The sequence below is a fragment of the Diadema setosum genome, chromosome 11 (assembly GCF_964275005.1).
Source record: "Diadema setosum chromosome 11, eeDiaSeto1, whole genome shotgun sequence".
Lineage (NCBI taxonomy): Eukaryota > Metazoa > Echinodermata > Echinoidea > Diadematoida > Diadematidae > Diadema > Diadema setosum.
In genome coordinates, this window is record NC_092695.1 from 5,242,955 (window position 1) to 5,257,355 (window position 14,401).

General features: G+C 37.3%; 1 protein-coding gene across 1 annotated transcript; it reads right to left on the reverse strand.

Annotated features, from left to right (window-relative positions):
- Nucleotides 1-5,344: 5,344 nt before the first annotated feature.
- Nucleotides 5,345-13,066, reverse strand: LOC140234690 (E3 ubiquitin-protein ligase RBX1). The gene is made up of 5 exons (XM_072314725.1): nucleotides 12,949-13,066; nucleotides 10,562-10,640; nucleotides 9,696-9,766; nucleotides 9,084-9,169; nucleotides 5,345-7,708 (listed from the first exon to the last, which is right to left on the reverse strand). The coding sequence occupies exons 1-5, from the start codon at nucleotides 13,036-13,038 to the stop codon at nucleotides 7,696-7,698; spliced, it is 339 nt and encodes a 112-aa protein (XP_072170826.1). The 5' UTR covers nucleotides 13,039-13,066; the 3' UTR covers nucleotides 5,345-7,695.
- Nucleotides 13,067-14,401: the final 1,335 nt, after the last annotated feature.

A 14,401-nucleotide genomic window follows, 5' to 3' on the forward strand; every position in this document is an offset into this window, starting at 1 on the left:
GCAGTGCATGCACATGGCAAGAGTTCAGAGAAGGTTGGGACTTGCTTCTCAAGTACTGTAAAAGTGGAAATTTTTGCGCATTTCGTGCAACCAGAAACTAGCGCGAAAATAAAAGCACGCAAATATTTTTGCTTGCCGTACGTTCCAGTAGTTTGATATCTTGATTCCACGGAATTAAAAACACACGAAACTCTTCTTACTAGGCCGACCGCGAAAAATTAGTCGCGCGAAAATATCCACTTTTACAGTATGAGAATTGGTTTTGATATCTGGAAGTCCTGGCACTTTTTTGTATTTCTACATGTTAATATCCTTTTATTTTTCTTGTCTTGTACTCCAGTGAAATATCAATCGTGTGTGTCATGCATGTATTTCTTAAACTATCCATTTCTATTTCTTTCGTTCTTTTTTATTAGTAGAGATGGAGTATGTTTTTGAGTGAATCATGTCACAGTTTGATGCTGCTCTTCTAAAGAAGACAACTTTGTTGTGTAAATAGTCTTTTACACAGATGCAATAAAGAAGTACCTGTATATTAGAATATTCCCATAGACAGCATGGGTACTGTAAAAAGTAGAGAATGTATAGTTTAAAGGAAGATACTTATCTGATATACATATTTGGCTTGACATTGCACAATATTGGAAATGCTAACATTTTTTTTTAATATATGAGTTTAACAAATGTTTTGTTTGTGTTGTTTTGTTTGTTTGTTTGTTTTTTGTTTTTGTTTTTTTAGCTACAGAGCAGTTTGAAGAAACCTTTTAGTGCAATCAGTGGACTTATCCAATACAGTGCATATTTCTTAAAGGTACATGGACCTGTTGGTCAAGAGGGCACTGTTGGAAGGTGTGATGATCATTTACCATTGATGATGTAAAGGTAAATAACTGTCGATCAAAGTAGATTGGGTGTTTGCACGCAAGCTTTCCGGGATAGCCAGCAAGCAAATCTTGTCTTTCTAGGAGCCTCGTGTAGGAGGCATAACCAGCCAGGACCATGGGCAGAATCAAGACACGAACCGAGATTAACATTATTTTGACCATTATCGTCATATTGACAAATTCAAATTTGTTTTATTATGACGTTCAGAACATGGCAGATACCTAAGTGCCAGACTGCAATAGTGCCCTCTTGAGTCCTGTGTCCATGTGCCTTTAACTCTGATCTGTCATATTCACAGGCAACTACACTGAATATAGTGTTGTTTATATTAGAGTATTGGTCCAAAGATGGTTTAGTGGCAGTGAGTACACATGGCAGCATGAATGTACCAGTGACATACTGTATACGCCGAATATTTCACAAGGTTTTTATTTTCGCGAATTTCGCGAGTCAGGTGCTATTCGCGAAATTAAAAACACGCGAATATATTGACTGTGTTCCCGATGTAGATGTGACATACGCTAGTACATTTCTCCGTTCTGTACAGGACTCCACAATCGCGAATTAACCACTCGCGAAATCGTCGGGAATTCCCGATTCGCGAAAATTTAGACTCGCGAAAGATATGGTCTATACAGTTGTTCAGTGTACCTGTGCTTATGAATGTCCTGTTTGAGTTCAAACTCGTGAGGGCAGCAGAGGCATTGTACAATGTTATTCCATCTGATTCAAACAAGGATAAATTTCTCAGTGCAGGATAAATTCTTTTGAGGGGTTAAAGAAGACATGACCCCTTCCCACTTATCTCTCCTATCAGTAAAATAACAAAGCATTCTCATACAACAGCACTTGAGGTTTGAAGTTTGTTACCCTTTGTGGAAGAGTACATGTTCTGTCGTTCAAGATTTGCATTCCAATTTTAAATACTGTTAATACATGTATGTATATGTTTGTTATGCTGTCATTCTAAAGCATGTTAACTGTACTATGTCAGCATGTTGTATTGGAACCCAGAAAGTCCTTACCAGCAAAATCCCACATATGATCATGCAATTTTGCTCAAAATACATACTGTAGACCTATGACATTACACTTGATAAGCAGTGAAGATGGATGATGTAGTTATTGCTGAAGTAAATTCAAGAGGTTGATCTTTGTACACATTTTTGAGTCTGCATGATCATATCATTGTGTGTCCGGAAGAACACATTGGGATAGCAATGAGTAAAGAGGAAACGTTGTGGCTCAGTGGACATGACTGCAGACTCTCAATTATGAAGTCCCTGGTTCAAACCCACTGGCTACAGCGGTTGTGCCCTTACGTGAGGCACTTCATTTTTGTCAACTAGTCCTTGAGAGCTTAACCTTGAGCGGTTAAAGCTGTAGTCCTGTGTCAGATTGGTCTGAAAAATCGCTCAAATATGGATAAGAAATAAGAATGTAAGGTACGTGTATTTGTGGTACCATGTTCTTTTGTCTACCCTGTGAATACATGTTTGGATTTTTTTTTCCTTTCTTCCTTTTTATGCCTCCACCAACGAAGTGGCCGGAGGCATTATGTTTTCGGGTCGTCCGTCCGTCCGTACGTCCGTCCCGTTTTGTTTTTGTCGATATCTCAAGAACCGTGTGGTGGTTTTACATTAAACTTGGTATGAGGGTTGTCCTGGGGGGATAATACTTTGTTTGGATTTTAGGGTCACGGGGTCAAAGGTCAAAGGTCACAGGTTATTTTGTGAAAAAAAAAGGTTGAAAAGTCATGTTTTTCTCCATATCTCGCAAATGGTTCAAGGTATCTTCATGGAACTTAGTATATATGCTTGTTCCAATGAGCAGTGATTATCTAGGGAAGTTGGGGGTCATGGTTCAAAGGTCAGGGGGTCAAAGGTCAAGGTCAACTCCTCAAAATATCACTACTTTCCTTATATTTATGCAATGCCTGAAGGTTTTTTTTTTTTAACTTGATGTATGCATGTATTACCCAATATATATTCTGTGGGAAGTTTCTTGCCAAAAGGTCAAAGGTCAAGTGAAAGTGCTGAATTGCACTTTTTCCTCTATATCTCAAAAGTATCTCAAGGTATCATGAAACTTACATATTTATGCATGTTCAACCTAACAGTGATTCTCTTTGGAACTGTGAGGTCAAAGGTCAAAGGCCAGGTTTAGATAATGCTATTTTCCCATTTGATACTGAAATTATACTTTTTCTCAATACCTTGAAAATCACTCAATGCATAAACTTATAAAAGGGTCAAAAGTCAAGTAAAAATCATCAGTTCCCCAAATACCTGCACTCTGACATTTTAATCATTCATCCAATTGAACCTAGTTCTAGGAAAGTGAACATTCAGCACATTTGTGGCAAACCTGTCATTTTAATATTTTGCCAATTGTGTGAAACTGTCATCACACATTGTCAAGACATTGTACTACATTATATAGACCTATTAGGAGAACCATGCATTATGGCAGAGGCATATCAGTCGCCGTAGCAATATATCTTTTGATGTTATGTTTTTTCTGTGTGCATACCCCGATAGAATATCAATGCAATGCCAATGCATTTCAAATGAAAGTTTTAGTATCACTCAGCCTTGCTACATATACTTGTATATTTTTTTTCATTAATTCACATAAAAAGCCTTGGTCTAAATGCATGTCCGAAAAGTCAGCAAATGTCCTTCAAATGTCTGTATATTTCCTCTCGCATAGAAGACAAATGAAAATCAACTTGTAAAGTATCAGGAGCTGCATTTGGTTCCAAGTCTATGGACTACTACCCACAGCCACAAGGAGTGTGACCCACAAATCGTATGCGAGGAAAAGTGTGACATTAATGATAACTTGATGAGCTATGTTAGAGGTAATTAATATATCCAGTTTACTGTCATTTCAGTAAAATGTGACATTTCTACAAACTACAGTACACCTTCTGTCAATAAATCTTTCTACGAAAACAGCTGTACGGTGGTCTTGTTCTTGATGTGTCCACAAAAGTTAGGGGATGATGTAGTATTGGTAGAGATAAGGATTGGGCTTTTAACGAGATACCAAGAAACCACTAATATGAAATAGTACAGAGCATACCATTCTCAGAGGGATTCAAAGTTTACTTGATGAAAATCAGTTTTGGAATGGCCGAGACATCAAAAAGCAAAGTAAAACAAAGCAATTGTAATAAAAGGTGGGTCCCACCTCTTATTAGGGTTGCTCTTTTTTTGATATCTCAGCCATTCAAAACCAATTTTCGTCAAATAAATGTTGAATTCCTCTTGGAATTACATGCTATTTCATATTTTACAAGAGGTTTCTCATTTTCTCATAAAAAATGTTAGAAAACTGAAGTTGGGTCTCAACCAAAACTATACGACCCCTTTGAGCTCTCATTAAAGGCTACTGTTGTGCTGCATTAAGCATCTTACACTACAGAGTGGAATCATATTGATGACATGCATTGTGCAAGTACATTGTAAGGGTTTTGTGTGTGTGTGTGTGTATTTCAAAGGACAGGTTCATCTGAATATACTGTGAAAGTGGAAATTTTCGCGGTGTTGAAATTTTCGCGCATTTCGCGCAACCAGAAACTAGCGCGAAAATAAAAACACGCGAATATTTTTGCTTGCCATACGTTCCTGTGCGTGATGTCTTGATTCCGCGGAATTAAAAACACGCAAAACTCTTCTGACCCGGCCTAGCGCGAAAAATTAGTCGCGCGAAAATATCCACTTTTACAGTACATGAATGTGGATTGAGAGAATGCAGCAATACAAGTACAGTACATGTATGTTGTATTAGTAGAACACATCAGTGAAAGTTTGAGGAAAATCATACCATCCATTCAAAAGTTATGAATTTTGGAAGATTCAGTGCCTCAATCACTGAATGAGAAGACTACTACAGTTTGTGATGTCACATGCATAGAACAATATAAAGAAAATACACAGAAAATATTTTACTTGCACTTTTCTTGCATAAAAAAGAGCACTTGACTTGCTTCTTTCAGAAGGCAGGAGGACTAATGATTGCACTTCACATACAATACAAGCCAAGGGATTAATGTTGGTGTACTTTTTTCAGAAATTGTTTTGTTTTGTTTTTTGATTCTATTTATATTTTCCATAAATTGTTCTATGCATGTGACATCATTAACCATTGTAGTCTGCCCATCCAGCAGTGACTGAACAGAAACTTCAAAATTTAATAACCTTTGAAAAGACTGTCGGATATTACGCAGTTTCACTGATGTGTTATACTAATATTGCTGCTTTCACTCAATATCGAGGTGAAATTGTCCTTTACTCGTACCATTATCGCAAATCTTTTGAAAATATCACCAAGTACTTGGATTAATAATTACAATAGACTACAAGTTGTAAAATTTACATGTACAATGTACACATCCACCACATACATGTTGGTAAACATACAATAAATGAGGCAGTGGATATTTCCAAGCACATGTACTTTCATAATGGACTTTATTTTTGATCCATGATGAAAAAAAAGAAAAGAAAAAAAGAATGCCTCTAACACTTTGCAAAAAGAGGCTCAAAAACACAAATCTAACATTTTTTAACAAAGAAAACATATCTTCAAGACAATGCTAATAATTGTAAGTTACCTAAGATAACTGCCTCGCTGAATCAAAGAACGTGCTCAACCTTGTAGTGCAAAGAGACGGCAGTAACCCTGCTCTTTAAATATCTATCATATACCTTGGGGAATTAAATTGCTTGTGAACAGCCCTCCCTGATGTGCTGAGGAGCAGCAGAATGTATTGAAAAATACATGGACTGTAAAATGTATACTTACCACCATACAGTGCACTCCTGTTACAACAAACATAATTATAATCAAATTCTCTTTAGACAAAAATAAAAATTCAGTGTACTGAGTAACAAAATTACAATATAACCCAAGAAAACTGCCGGTCCCAAGGACTTTGTTATACTGTAATGGGAGTCGCCTGTATCATAATCATTCTATAAATTATCATAGATTATTATGTATATTCAAACATATATTTCTGGTTGTAGACAATACAAATATACACGTACTATGCAAACTGTTTACTCAGATCTAGTGGGGCTCAGAAAACTGAGATCTCAGTGGGGTATGTGGTGACCTGCACAGGCGACTGGCTAGCTCTGCAAATGACTGGTGTATCGAGTTGTTATCTGGCCACCATCAGCATCACACATATGTCCTCTGTCTAGTCTCAAAGAGTTTTTTGTTTTGTTTTAGGTTTTTTCAAAGGTTTAATTTTTAGATTAAATCTAGGCATTTAGGTCAAGGGACTTGCCAGCCTTCGAGAGGGGCTGTGTAAGAAAACGGCTCTTCCTATTGACTGTACATTACAAGCCTACATTATACATTCCACTCCCATTAAACAAACATGGATATAACAAAATTCTCATTACAACGAAGGAAAATTCAGGTCCTAAAATTATCAACAATATTTCTTTATGTACTTTAATCTTCGGCTATAACGAACTTTTGATATAATATAAGAAAACTGCCAGTCCCGAGGACATTTTATAACGGGAGCCACCTGTAAACAGCTCCGGCAGTATGGAGACGAGTGTGAATGCACAAGGGAGTGTGGGGACCTGCATAGATTACTACAAGTGTAGCTCGCTCTCCACTAGACCAAGGAGGTTCAAGAGAATGGAGTCACAACTGTCGTATTTTCTTTGAAGTCACGTTTGATGCCACCACTCGAAAGTATTTGAAGCATGTGGCAAACTGGATCTGCCGCGCAGATAGGAAGACAATTGACTCATGTCTCATTGCATAATCATCAGCCACTTTCTAATGAAAATATGTCTTTGTGATGGTAATTACTTTTCGCCATCCCTACTTATAAAAGATAGGTGGTATATAATGGTAAAGACAGGGGGATACGCGAATAGATATTGCGCAAAAAATGATGAAATGAAAATTACTCGACTGGCCGTGCCTGGCCACTAATCTGATATATCTATTAATATAGAATTATACTCGAAGATTATTCCATATCAGTTTTATTTGGAGGAATTAAGTGGAAAAGTGATAAAACCGGCTTTCAGGGAGGGTACAGTTTTAAACACTTTCACATGATACAGCTCTGATTTACACTTTTGCACATATTTCTTGAAGGGTTTGACCTTTGTTTAATGAGCTTTATCACTATGTGAGATTTCGTTTCACTTAATAGATAAACAAGCAAAATATAGCCAACATTAACTTAACGTTCAAAATGAATCTTCAGATTGCTCAGCAAGACGGCAGCATCACACCCCGCCACCAAAGGCACAGATGCACCTGTGGAATTCTTTTGTACATCAATAGATAAGTGACAACTGTTTGAATAATTACAGCCAGTTGGAACTCCATCTCTTAAACCTCCTTGACTAGACGGAGGCATAGGGAGTTGTTATCCAGCTAGCATGGAGATCTCAATGGTCAGATCAGGCAGCATGTGACTGGGAGTAGGGGCCTGCCACAGGTGCCCTTTTTTAAGTCTGTACATAGGCAGCTGATATCTAGCCAGCGACACAATCAGACAGAGTGAATTTGATTGGGCAAGTGATGAAGGGAAGGGCTCATTGAATTAAAGAGAAGGGGCGCTTTGCATACTGGAATTTTTTCCACCGCCCTCAAATGCTAGGTACATTATTGAAAGGCTTATCTACCAGGTGTTCCCCCTCCCACTGCCTTTGTTTTCTCTTTAACTACACTATGTACAAAGTCTGCTCTGTACATCCCAGGGAGCAGTAAGCCCCCCCATCTTAGTATAAATACATCCCCCATACAGCACCCAACGAAGGCTCAGCGTCCATACCTGCAAAATGTAACAAAATGTAACAAAGAGCAATGCCATTGGTGAGAAAGACAAAAACATTCAGATATCAAGCACACACAGAAAGTTTCTAAACACTGTTATTGAAGCAACAAACAAGTGAAATTCTGCATCTTTAGGCTTCAATGAAGCTTTGGGGATCATGTTTTTGTTTTCTTTTGTTCACATAATCAGAAATGGCATTTTTTTTTTTCCATTCTCATGTTAATCACTGGAAACAAGACATGGTCTCTCCATCCTCAAATCTAGAAAGTACATGGACTGTATAAAACTGAAGATTTAGTTTTTCTTCATTCTGCTTAGTCTCCCATAGAGTGCTGTAGCAGAGTACAATTCCACACCATGTATGCATTGGTAGTAATGAATAGAGTAAAATCAGATGAACAGAATGGCAGAGCTTTCATCAAATTAGATACTTAATAAGAAAGTTTGGAAATTTTCCCATGTTTTCAAAAGTCAAGTGACATACGTCTGAATCAAATAGGAAGAAGTGATGATGTCACTTGTCATCCTTGTTTTGATATGAAATCAGAAATAAGATAAATCCCTCACATCAAATTATTTAAGTCTTGCAATCACCTAGCATGGATGCCTTTAGGGAGAAAAAGGATGCAGTTGCTAAATCAACAACCCTCTACTAATTTGGGCTTACTCAGAGAAAAGATGAAATATGATATTCCATTTCCGATTTTGATGAAACTTCTGTCATTTGATTCCAACAAAGTTATCAAAATCAAATTTAACACTGTGTGGAAGAAGTTATCCCAAAGAGATTGTTATTTGAATAGAAACAGTGACATAAAGGCTAAGTTTACTTACTAACTCGCAAGAAAGAGACATTACAATATATAACTATCAAGTGTCAATAAATCCACAGACTAGGGATTGTATGGGCATCTAGCAAAAACCACACGGCTAAATGCAGTACTGGTGCATGTGCTCTGCTCTTTGCTTTGACCATGAAGTTTCACTAATTGTACTTTTCCTCTTAAGACTCATTTTCTCCCAGACTAAGTTCAGGACAAACCAAGCACACAACGTTTTGACACACCTTTAATGAAAGAGTCCACACCTTTGAGGAAGATCATGGGAATTCATACACTTTCTATCATTACATTTTTGAAACAAACATCCTCAATAACCTGGGTTTATTTGTTCTATATTAGCTTTGGTGTTTGTTTGTTGTTGTTTTTTTCATTTTCATGGCTTTGACCAAGTTGCCACTGTCCTGCTTTTATACTGCAGCTTTCTTCCAAACCAACCTCAAATCTAATGACCATAGAATGCTCCATAAACATCAAAGCTCATTTTTTTGCTTTTTCTCATAAAAGACTATCCACCACTCAAATATACTCACTTTTGGAACTCCCACTCCCTGTTGTCCAGTGGACACACTTGCCTGGTCTTCAGCCAGCGCGAGATGCAGTGAAAATGGAAAGCATGCTGAAAATAGAGGAAAAAGGGAATATGATAAAAAGAATCACGCTCCAGCAAAATGAAGTGATAACTTGTAATGACATGACATCTTTCAGTGGTGTTCATCATACAGCAGATGACAACTAAAGATGAGCACTGAATTCACAGAAATGGACTCCCTGACAATGAACATCATGTTCTGTGTCAACTCATCAAAAAAGTTTGTTATGTGCCCAACATGACATGTCTACATAACTATACAACAGTGCAACATATGAAAATCCTGTTTGAGCAACAGATAATTTGCATGATTTGTCAGTGAAGAGCTCTACTGATTTCTATAGGTTATGTACAGTAAAATACCTGGTAATCTCATATGATGCAAGCATACAACTTCAGTTTAGTATAGTTTTCATGACAGTGCATACAACATGTTGACCAATCACAACTTATTTGCGCAGCATTTGATACTTACCCAGAAATGTATCCTAAATACTACATTTGTATTTTAGAATAAAGTATGTGATGTGTTGTGTGTAACTTTCATACTTACATTACACACACCCCAGGCTACTGTGCATTCTTCTGATGTTGCAGATGCTTGGTTGGCTTGACATTCTATACCTGGAAGAAAAAATTAAAATAAAATCACCATAATTTGATCATCACGCCAAACAGATTGTCCTCATGATGGCCTTTTAAGTGAAAATCTCTCCTTTTGTCTCGAGGTGTACAGTTGGATGTTTAATTGCCCATTTAACTTATACATCTGAAACAGAACAGAATGTCACATTCATGTTTACCAGTACATGGTGAAATGCACATTCAAGTTTAAAAAAGTAACATGCAAGTCTGGAAATGATCTTCTCTTGAAATTGAAACAAAAAAACAAAAAAACCAAACAAACAAACAAAAACAAAAACAAACAAACAAGCAAAAACAAAACAAAATCAAGCAAACACACAAACAAACAAATGGTTCAAAATCAAGCAAACACACAAACAAACAAATGGTTCATTCATGAAGAAGCAGTAGAGTGATACAGTCCAGGCTTCATATTTACAGAGCAATTTTGTAATACTTTTTAAATTCTTACTGATGTTTAATTCCTATGATGGAAAGGTAGGTGTCATTTGTCAGTAAAGCAGCTGTTATCAAATCATTTCTTATTGGTTGGGTCTGAAAATTGGATTTTGAATAGCTATAATTCTACAGAATGAAATCATGAGAATGTAAGCAATTGGGCATGATGCAGTATCTTCTACAATGTATATTTCTAACCAAACAGTAAAGCAATGATACAAAGTAAAAGACGTCAAGAATGAAAATTACCAAGGAGAATGAAAGTGTATTACTCTGTTATCAGTTAAAAGTCCAAAAAGGGATGCATGACAAGTGTCAATGGCACTTTACACTCACATAAATCCATGATGTGATTTCTGCAGATGGCGCAGTTATCGACGACAATATCCCATGCCCACAATGCAACAGCATTCCACTGAAAGGGAAAATACATGAGGGTAAAATAAAGACAGTGTCAGCAGTTGTCTGCTTTATGTTTGGTACAATACTGTATGCTGCTTCTCTTACAGCATTTTATTTTTCATGAATTTCTCAAATTTCGACTGATATTCATGAAATTAACAACTATCAAAAAATATTGTCTCCTGCAACAGAAATGCCCTGTACAGTATATTGCCTATAAATCAGGAAATCACAAACTTTTCTCTTGGAAAGGAAACTAGACATCCTAATCGTTTTTCATTTTTGGAAAGGCTTAGGGAACAAATTGTTTTTCATTTTGTCACTGTAGTTCTCAAGTGCGATTTCAACTTGGAAAGTTACTCCCAAAATTGTCTTCAAACGTTTTAGTTTGAAATTCAATTGCTACTCCTTATATTTGTACCCATGGCGTAAGGGCACGTTCTTCCACAGTTTTTTTCTACATGACTCAGCAGTAAGGTTATTGAAATAATTTCATTATAGACCCTATACTTATAATGGCCAAAGTTACTGTAGATCATAATGACATCATAGATGAATTGAAAACATAAGAGAACACTAAAACAGAAACTAAATAAGTAAAATATCAATAGCTTGTCTACAAAGCCAAATTCTATCAAAGTATCTCAGATTAAAATTGAAGTCCTTGATGAGGTCAAAACTGTGGTGTGGATCACAGCAGAACCACTGCACTGGACTGCCATCCTATTTCATGCTGAAATCCAAAGTTAACATTTCATTTGTATCCTTGACAAAATAGATGGTGGTCTGTGACAGTGGAAATAAACTTAATTCGAAACAATTGTACAGTCTGTACTACAATGTCTAGTCCAATCACCATTCTCATTGCCATGTGTTCTGTAGCCTGAATTTTAACATTACTTAGCATTTAGAGCAGCCCTTCCCGATAAACTAAACTGTAAAATATAAACTAACGTCATCAGACACTCTAGATTCATTATACTCTGCAAAATACTTTGGTCATAGATCTCTATATATATTGCATTGCACCATCACGAATTTGCAATTAATGACTCATTAGGTAGGTCTGCAGCTCGGGCAAGTGGGTGAGGTGATAGCACTGCACTGCCACTGCATGAGCTGCACTGCCTCGCTGTTTTGAATGATCAATGACAATGAACTCATCGCGATTACTACAGTAAATTTACATAAGCTTCTATTTACTACTCTAACCGTTAGTTGTTTCTACAGCACTTGGATTACAGCAAATTTACACGACAGTCGCGTACATACCGTTAGTGCACCAGTTTTCAACAGGACCCAGATTTCGACACCCAGCAGATAATTCTCATAAAATTTTATACTCCATGCAAATGTCTGACTTCAGCAATCAACCAAGTTATCAATCACATTTCTAGTCTTATATAAACACTGTTTGTCACTTGTCATCATAATCCGACGGTAGAATATTTAGGATAAAAGCAACACAGTGTCAGCAGAAATGTTAATGTCAGCCATTTTTAGGGGTTCAAAACAATATGACGCATTTTGTATACATCGCCGTAAAATTAAATTCACCTGTGCCGGTTATCTTGCTTTAGTATCAGTTTGTTTGCCAAATCTTGATGTTTGATTTCATAATCGTCTTTAGTAATTTCATGGCTGAATTCGTGATAAATGAGCAAACTTGTAGAAAGAGTTGGCTTTGAGAATGTGGCACCAGATTTCGACATTCCCATATCAAGACACGTTATAGCGGAAACAACAAGTTCTTGCACCGGTATGATTGCTATTTTGCGTCCACAATGCAGTGTACGCGTACTATGTACGCGCCATGTGATTTCTGTGTGATGCGCGCTGTGATTGTGTCGAAAAATGATGCTGGGTGTCGAAATCTGATGCCAGCGACGGCGTGACGGAAATCGCTTAAAAATTGAACGCGAGTGCATTCAAATGGAAATTCGCTTAAGGCATATTATTATTGCCTTTGTAGCTCAACTTCATATCGAAATTCCGAGGTAAAACGGTGCAGTATTGATGGTAAACAAGGAAATGTGCTAAAGTGTCGAAAACCGGTGCCCTTACTGTACGTCTGTGTGGTTGTTGAGGGCGACGGTGACAGCATAGAAGCAGCACCAGCAGTCATTCCACAGCTCCAGTGCAATCAAGTGCACTGACCACTGTATGCAATGAACACACGAGTTCGTTTTATACGTTCGTCTCTGTCTAACCGACTGAGAGTGAACGACTGCCTCAAAAAAACCCGAATGAATGTACGATTTTTACGTCTGTCAATCTACCTATATCATCGCAGTTACTACGATCTGTACGATTGTTCTCACCTTCTTGACTTCAAATCTTTTCTTCTCGCTTTTAGTACTGCTTACTGCAGCACTGGTTGACGGAGGATCAACGTCCATTGCGGTGGCCATGTTGATTTCTACCTTAGTGTATGACCGATCAGTAGTATCGGCTGATACGATACGATCGATAGCATGTCGGTGTGCAACTTTAGCCAAAAATAATAATGATGTATATAGACATAGGGATCCACATACACGGATATTTTGGGTGAATTTCCTTTTAAGGGATGGTGTGTAGTTTTGGTTGGTAATGGGGGATTCAGCGTCAAGTTGAGTTTATGATTTATAAGAAAGTATAGAAACGACATATTTGAAATATTGAAGAGCACATACAATTCTTGGAGGAATTCAAAGTTTACTTGATGAAAATTGGATCTGAAATGGCTGAGAAATCCAAAAAGCAAGTAAAACAAAGCGATCCTATAAAAGTGGGTCACAGCTTTGATTCAGATCGCTTTGTTTTTGGCTATATAATCAGTCTTTTCAAAACCGATTTTATCCAAAGACTTTGAATTCACCTGAGAATTAAATGCGCTTTCATCAATAAGAGGTTTTTTGTTATCTCGCACAAAAAAAGAGAGAAAGTTGGAGACCTGAAACCCTATATCTCAACCAAAACTGTCGACATGGCCTACTAGTATACAGTTATGCCCCCCCCCCCCCCAAAAAAAAAAAAGTTTTCGCATTGATAACACCCAATATGATTAAACTGTCTAAATGCTACTTCAGGGTCTTAAAACATAACATCTTAGCTCTATTTTGCAGAAAACTCCATTCAAGTTGGTTAAGCGGTCACAGGGAAATGTGGAATGTTGTAAAGCATGTGGAGTCTGATTCTTCCAAGTTCAGCACTTCGATGCTTTTGTGTGTGAATACAATGGACAGAACTTGGAGGGAAGAGATTCTTGACATGCTCTACGAAATTCCTCATTTCTCTTTGACCACTGAAGCAAATCGAGTGGGATTTTCTGTAAGATGTTGGCAATGACTTATATAGTTTCATACCCTGAATTTGTATTTGGATTGATTCACTATTTTTAAAGATATCATTACGGAGGGTCCCATTGTATTTTTTTTTTTTTGGACATACGGTATTAATCCCTTTACGTTCATCTGAAGGTCATAACATTTTGGACACAATTTTAGAACTTCGAGAACCAGTCATAAAATAGGCCAACTTGGATAGTGGCCTCTAAGCGAAGCGTTTGTTGATGATGGAGCTATACTGTGGCACCAATCCGATGGACTCTCCTGTAATCCATGCACTAACATTATCATTTAGTCCAACTTCTGCGATTGCAGCCCCCATTGATTACCCTCATACCTCTACAACAACAACAACAACAACAACAACAACAACAACAACAACAGCAGCAGCAGCAACAGCAGCAAGAGCAGCAACAACAACAACAAATAATGCAACACAGACTAT

Coding starts and splice junctions, on each gene's coding strand:
- LOC140234690 (XM_072314725.1), bottom strand. CDS start 13,038: ATGGCCACCGCAATGGACGTTGATCCTCCGTCAACCAGTGCTGCAGTA. Junction 10,641..12,948: donor AAAGATTTGAAGTCAAGAAG/GTGAGAACAATC, acceptor TTTCCCTTTCAG/TGGAATGCTGTTGCATTGTG. Junction 9,767..10,561: donor AAATCACATCATGGATTTAT/GTGAGTGTAAAG, acceptor TTTTTCTTCCAG/GTATAGAATGTCAAGCCAAC.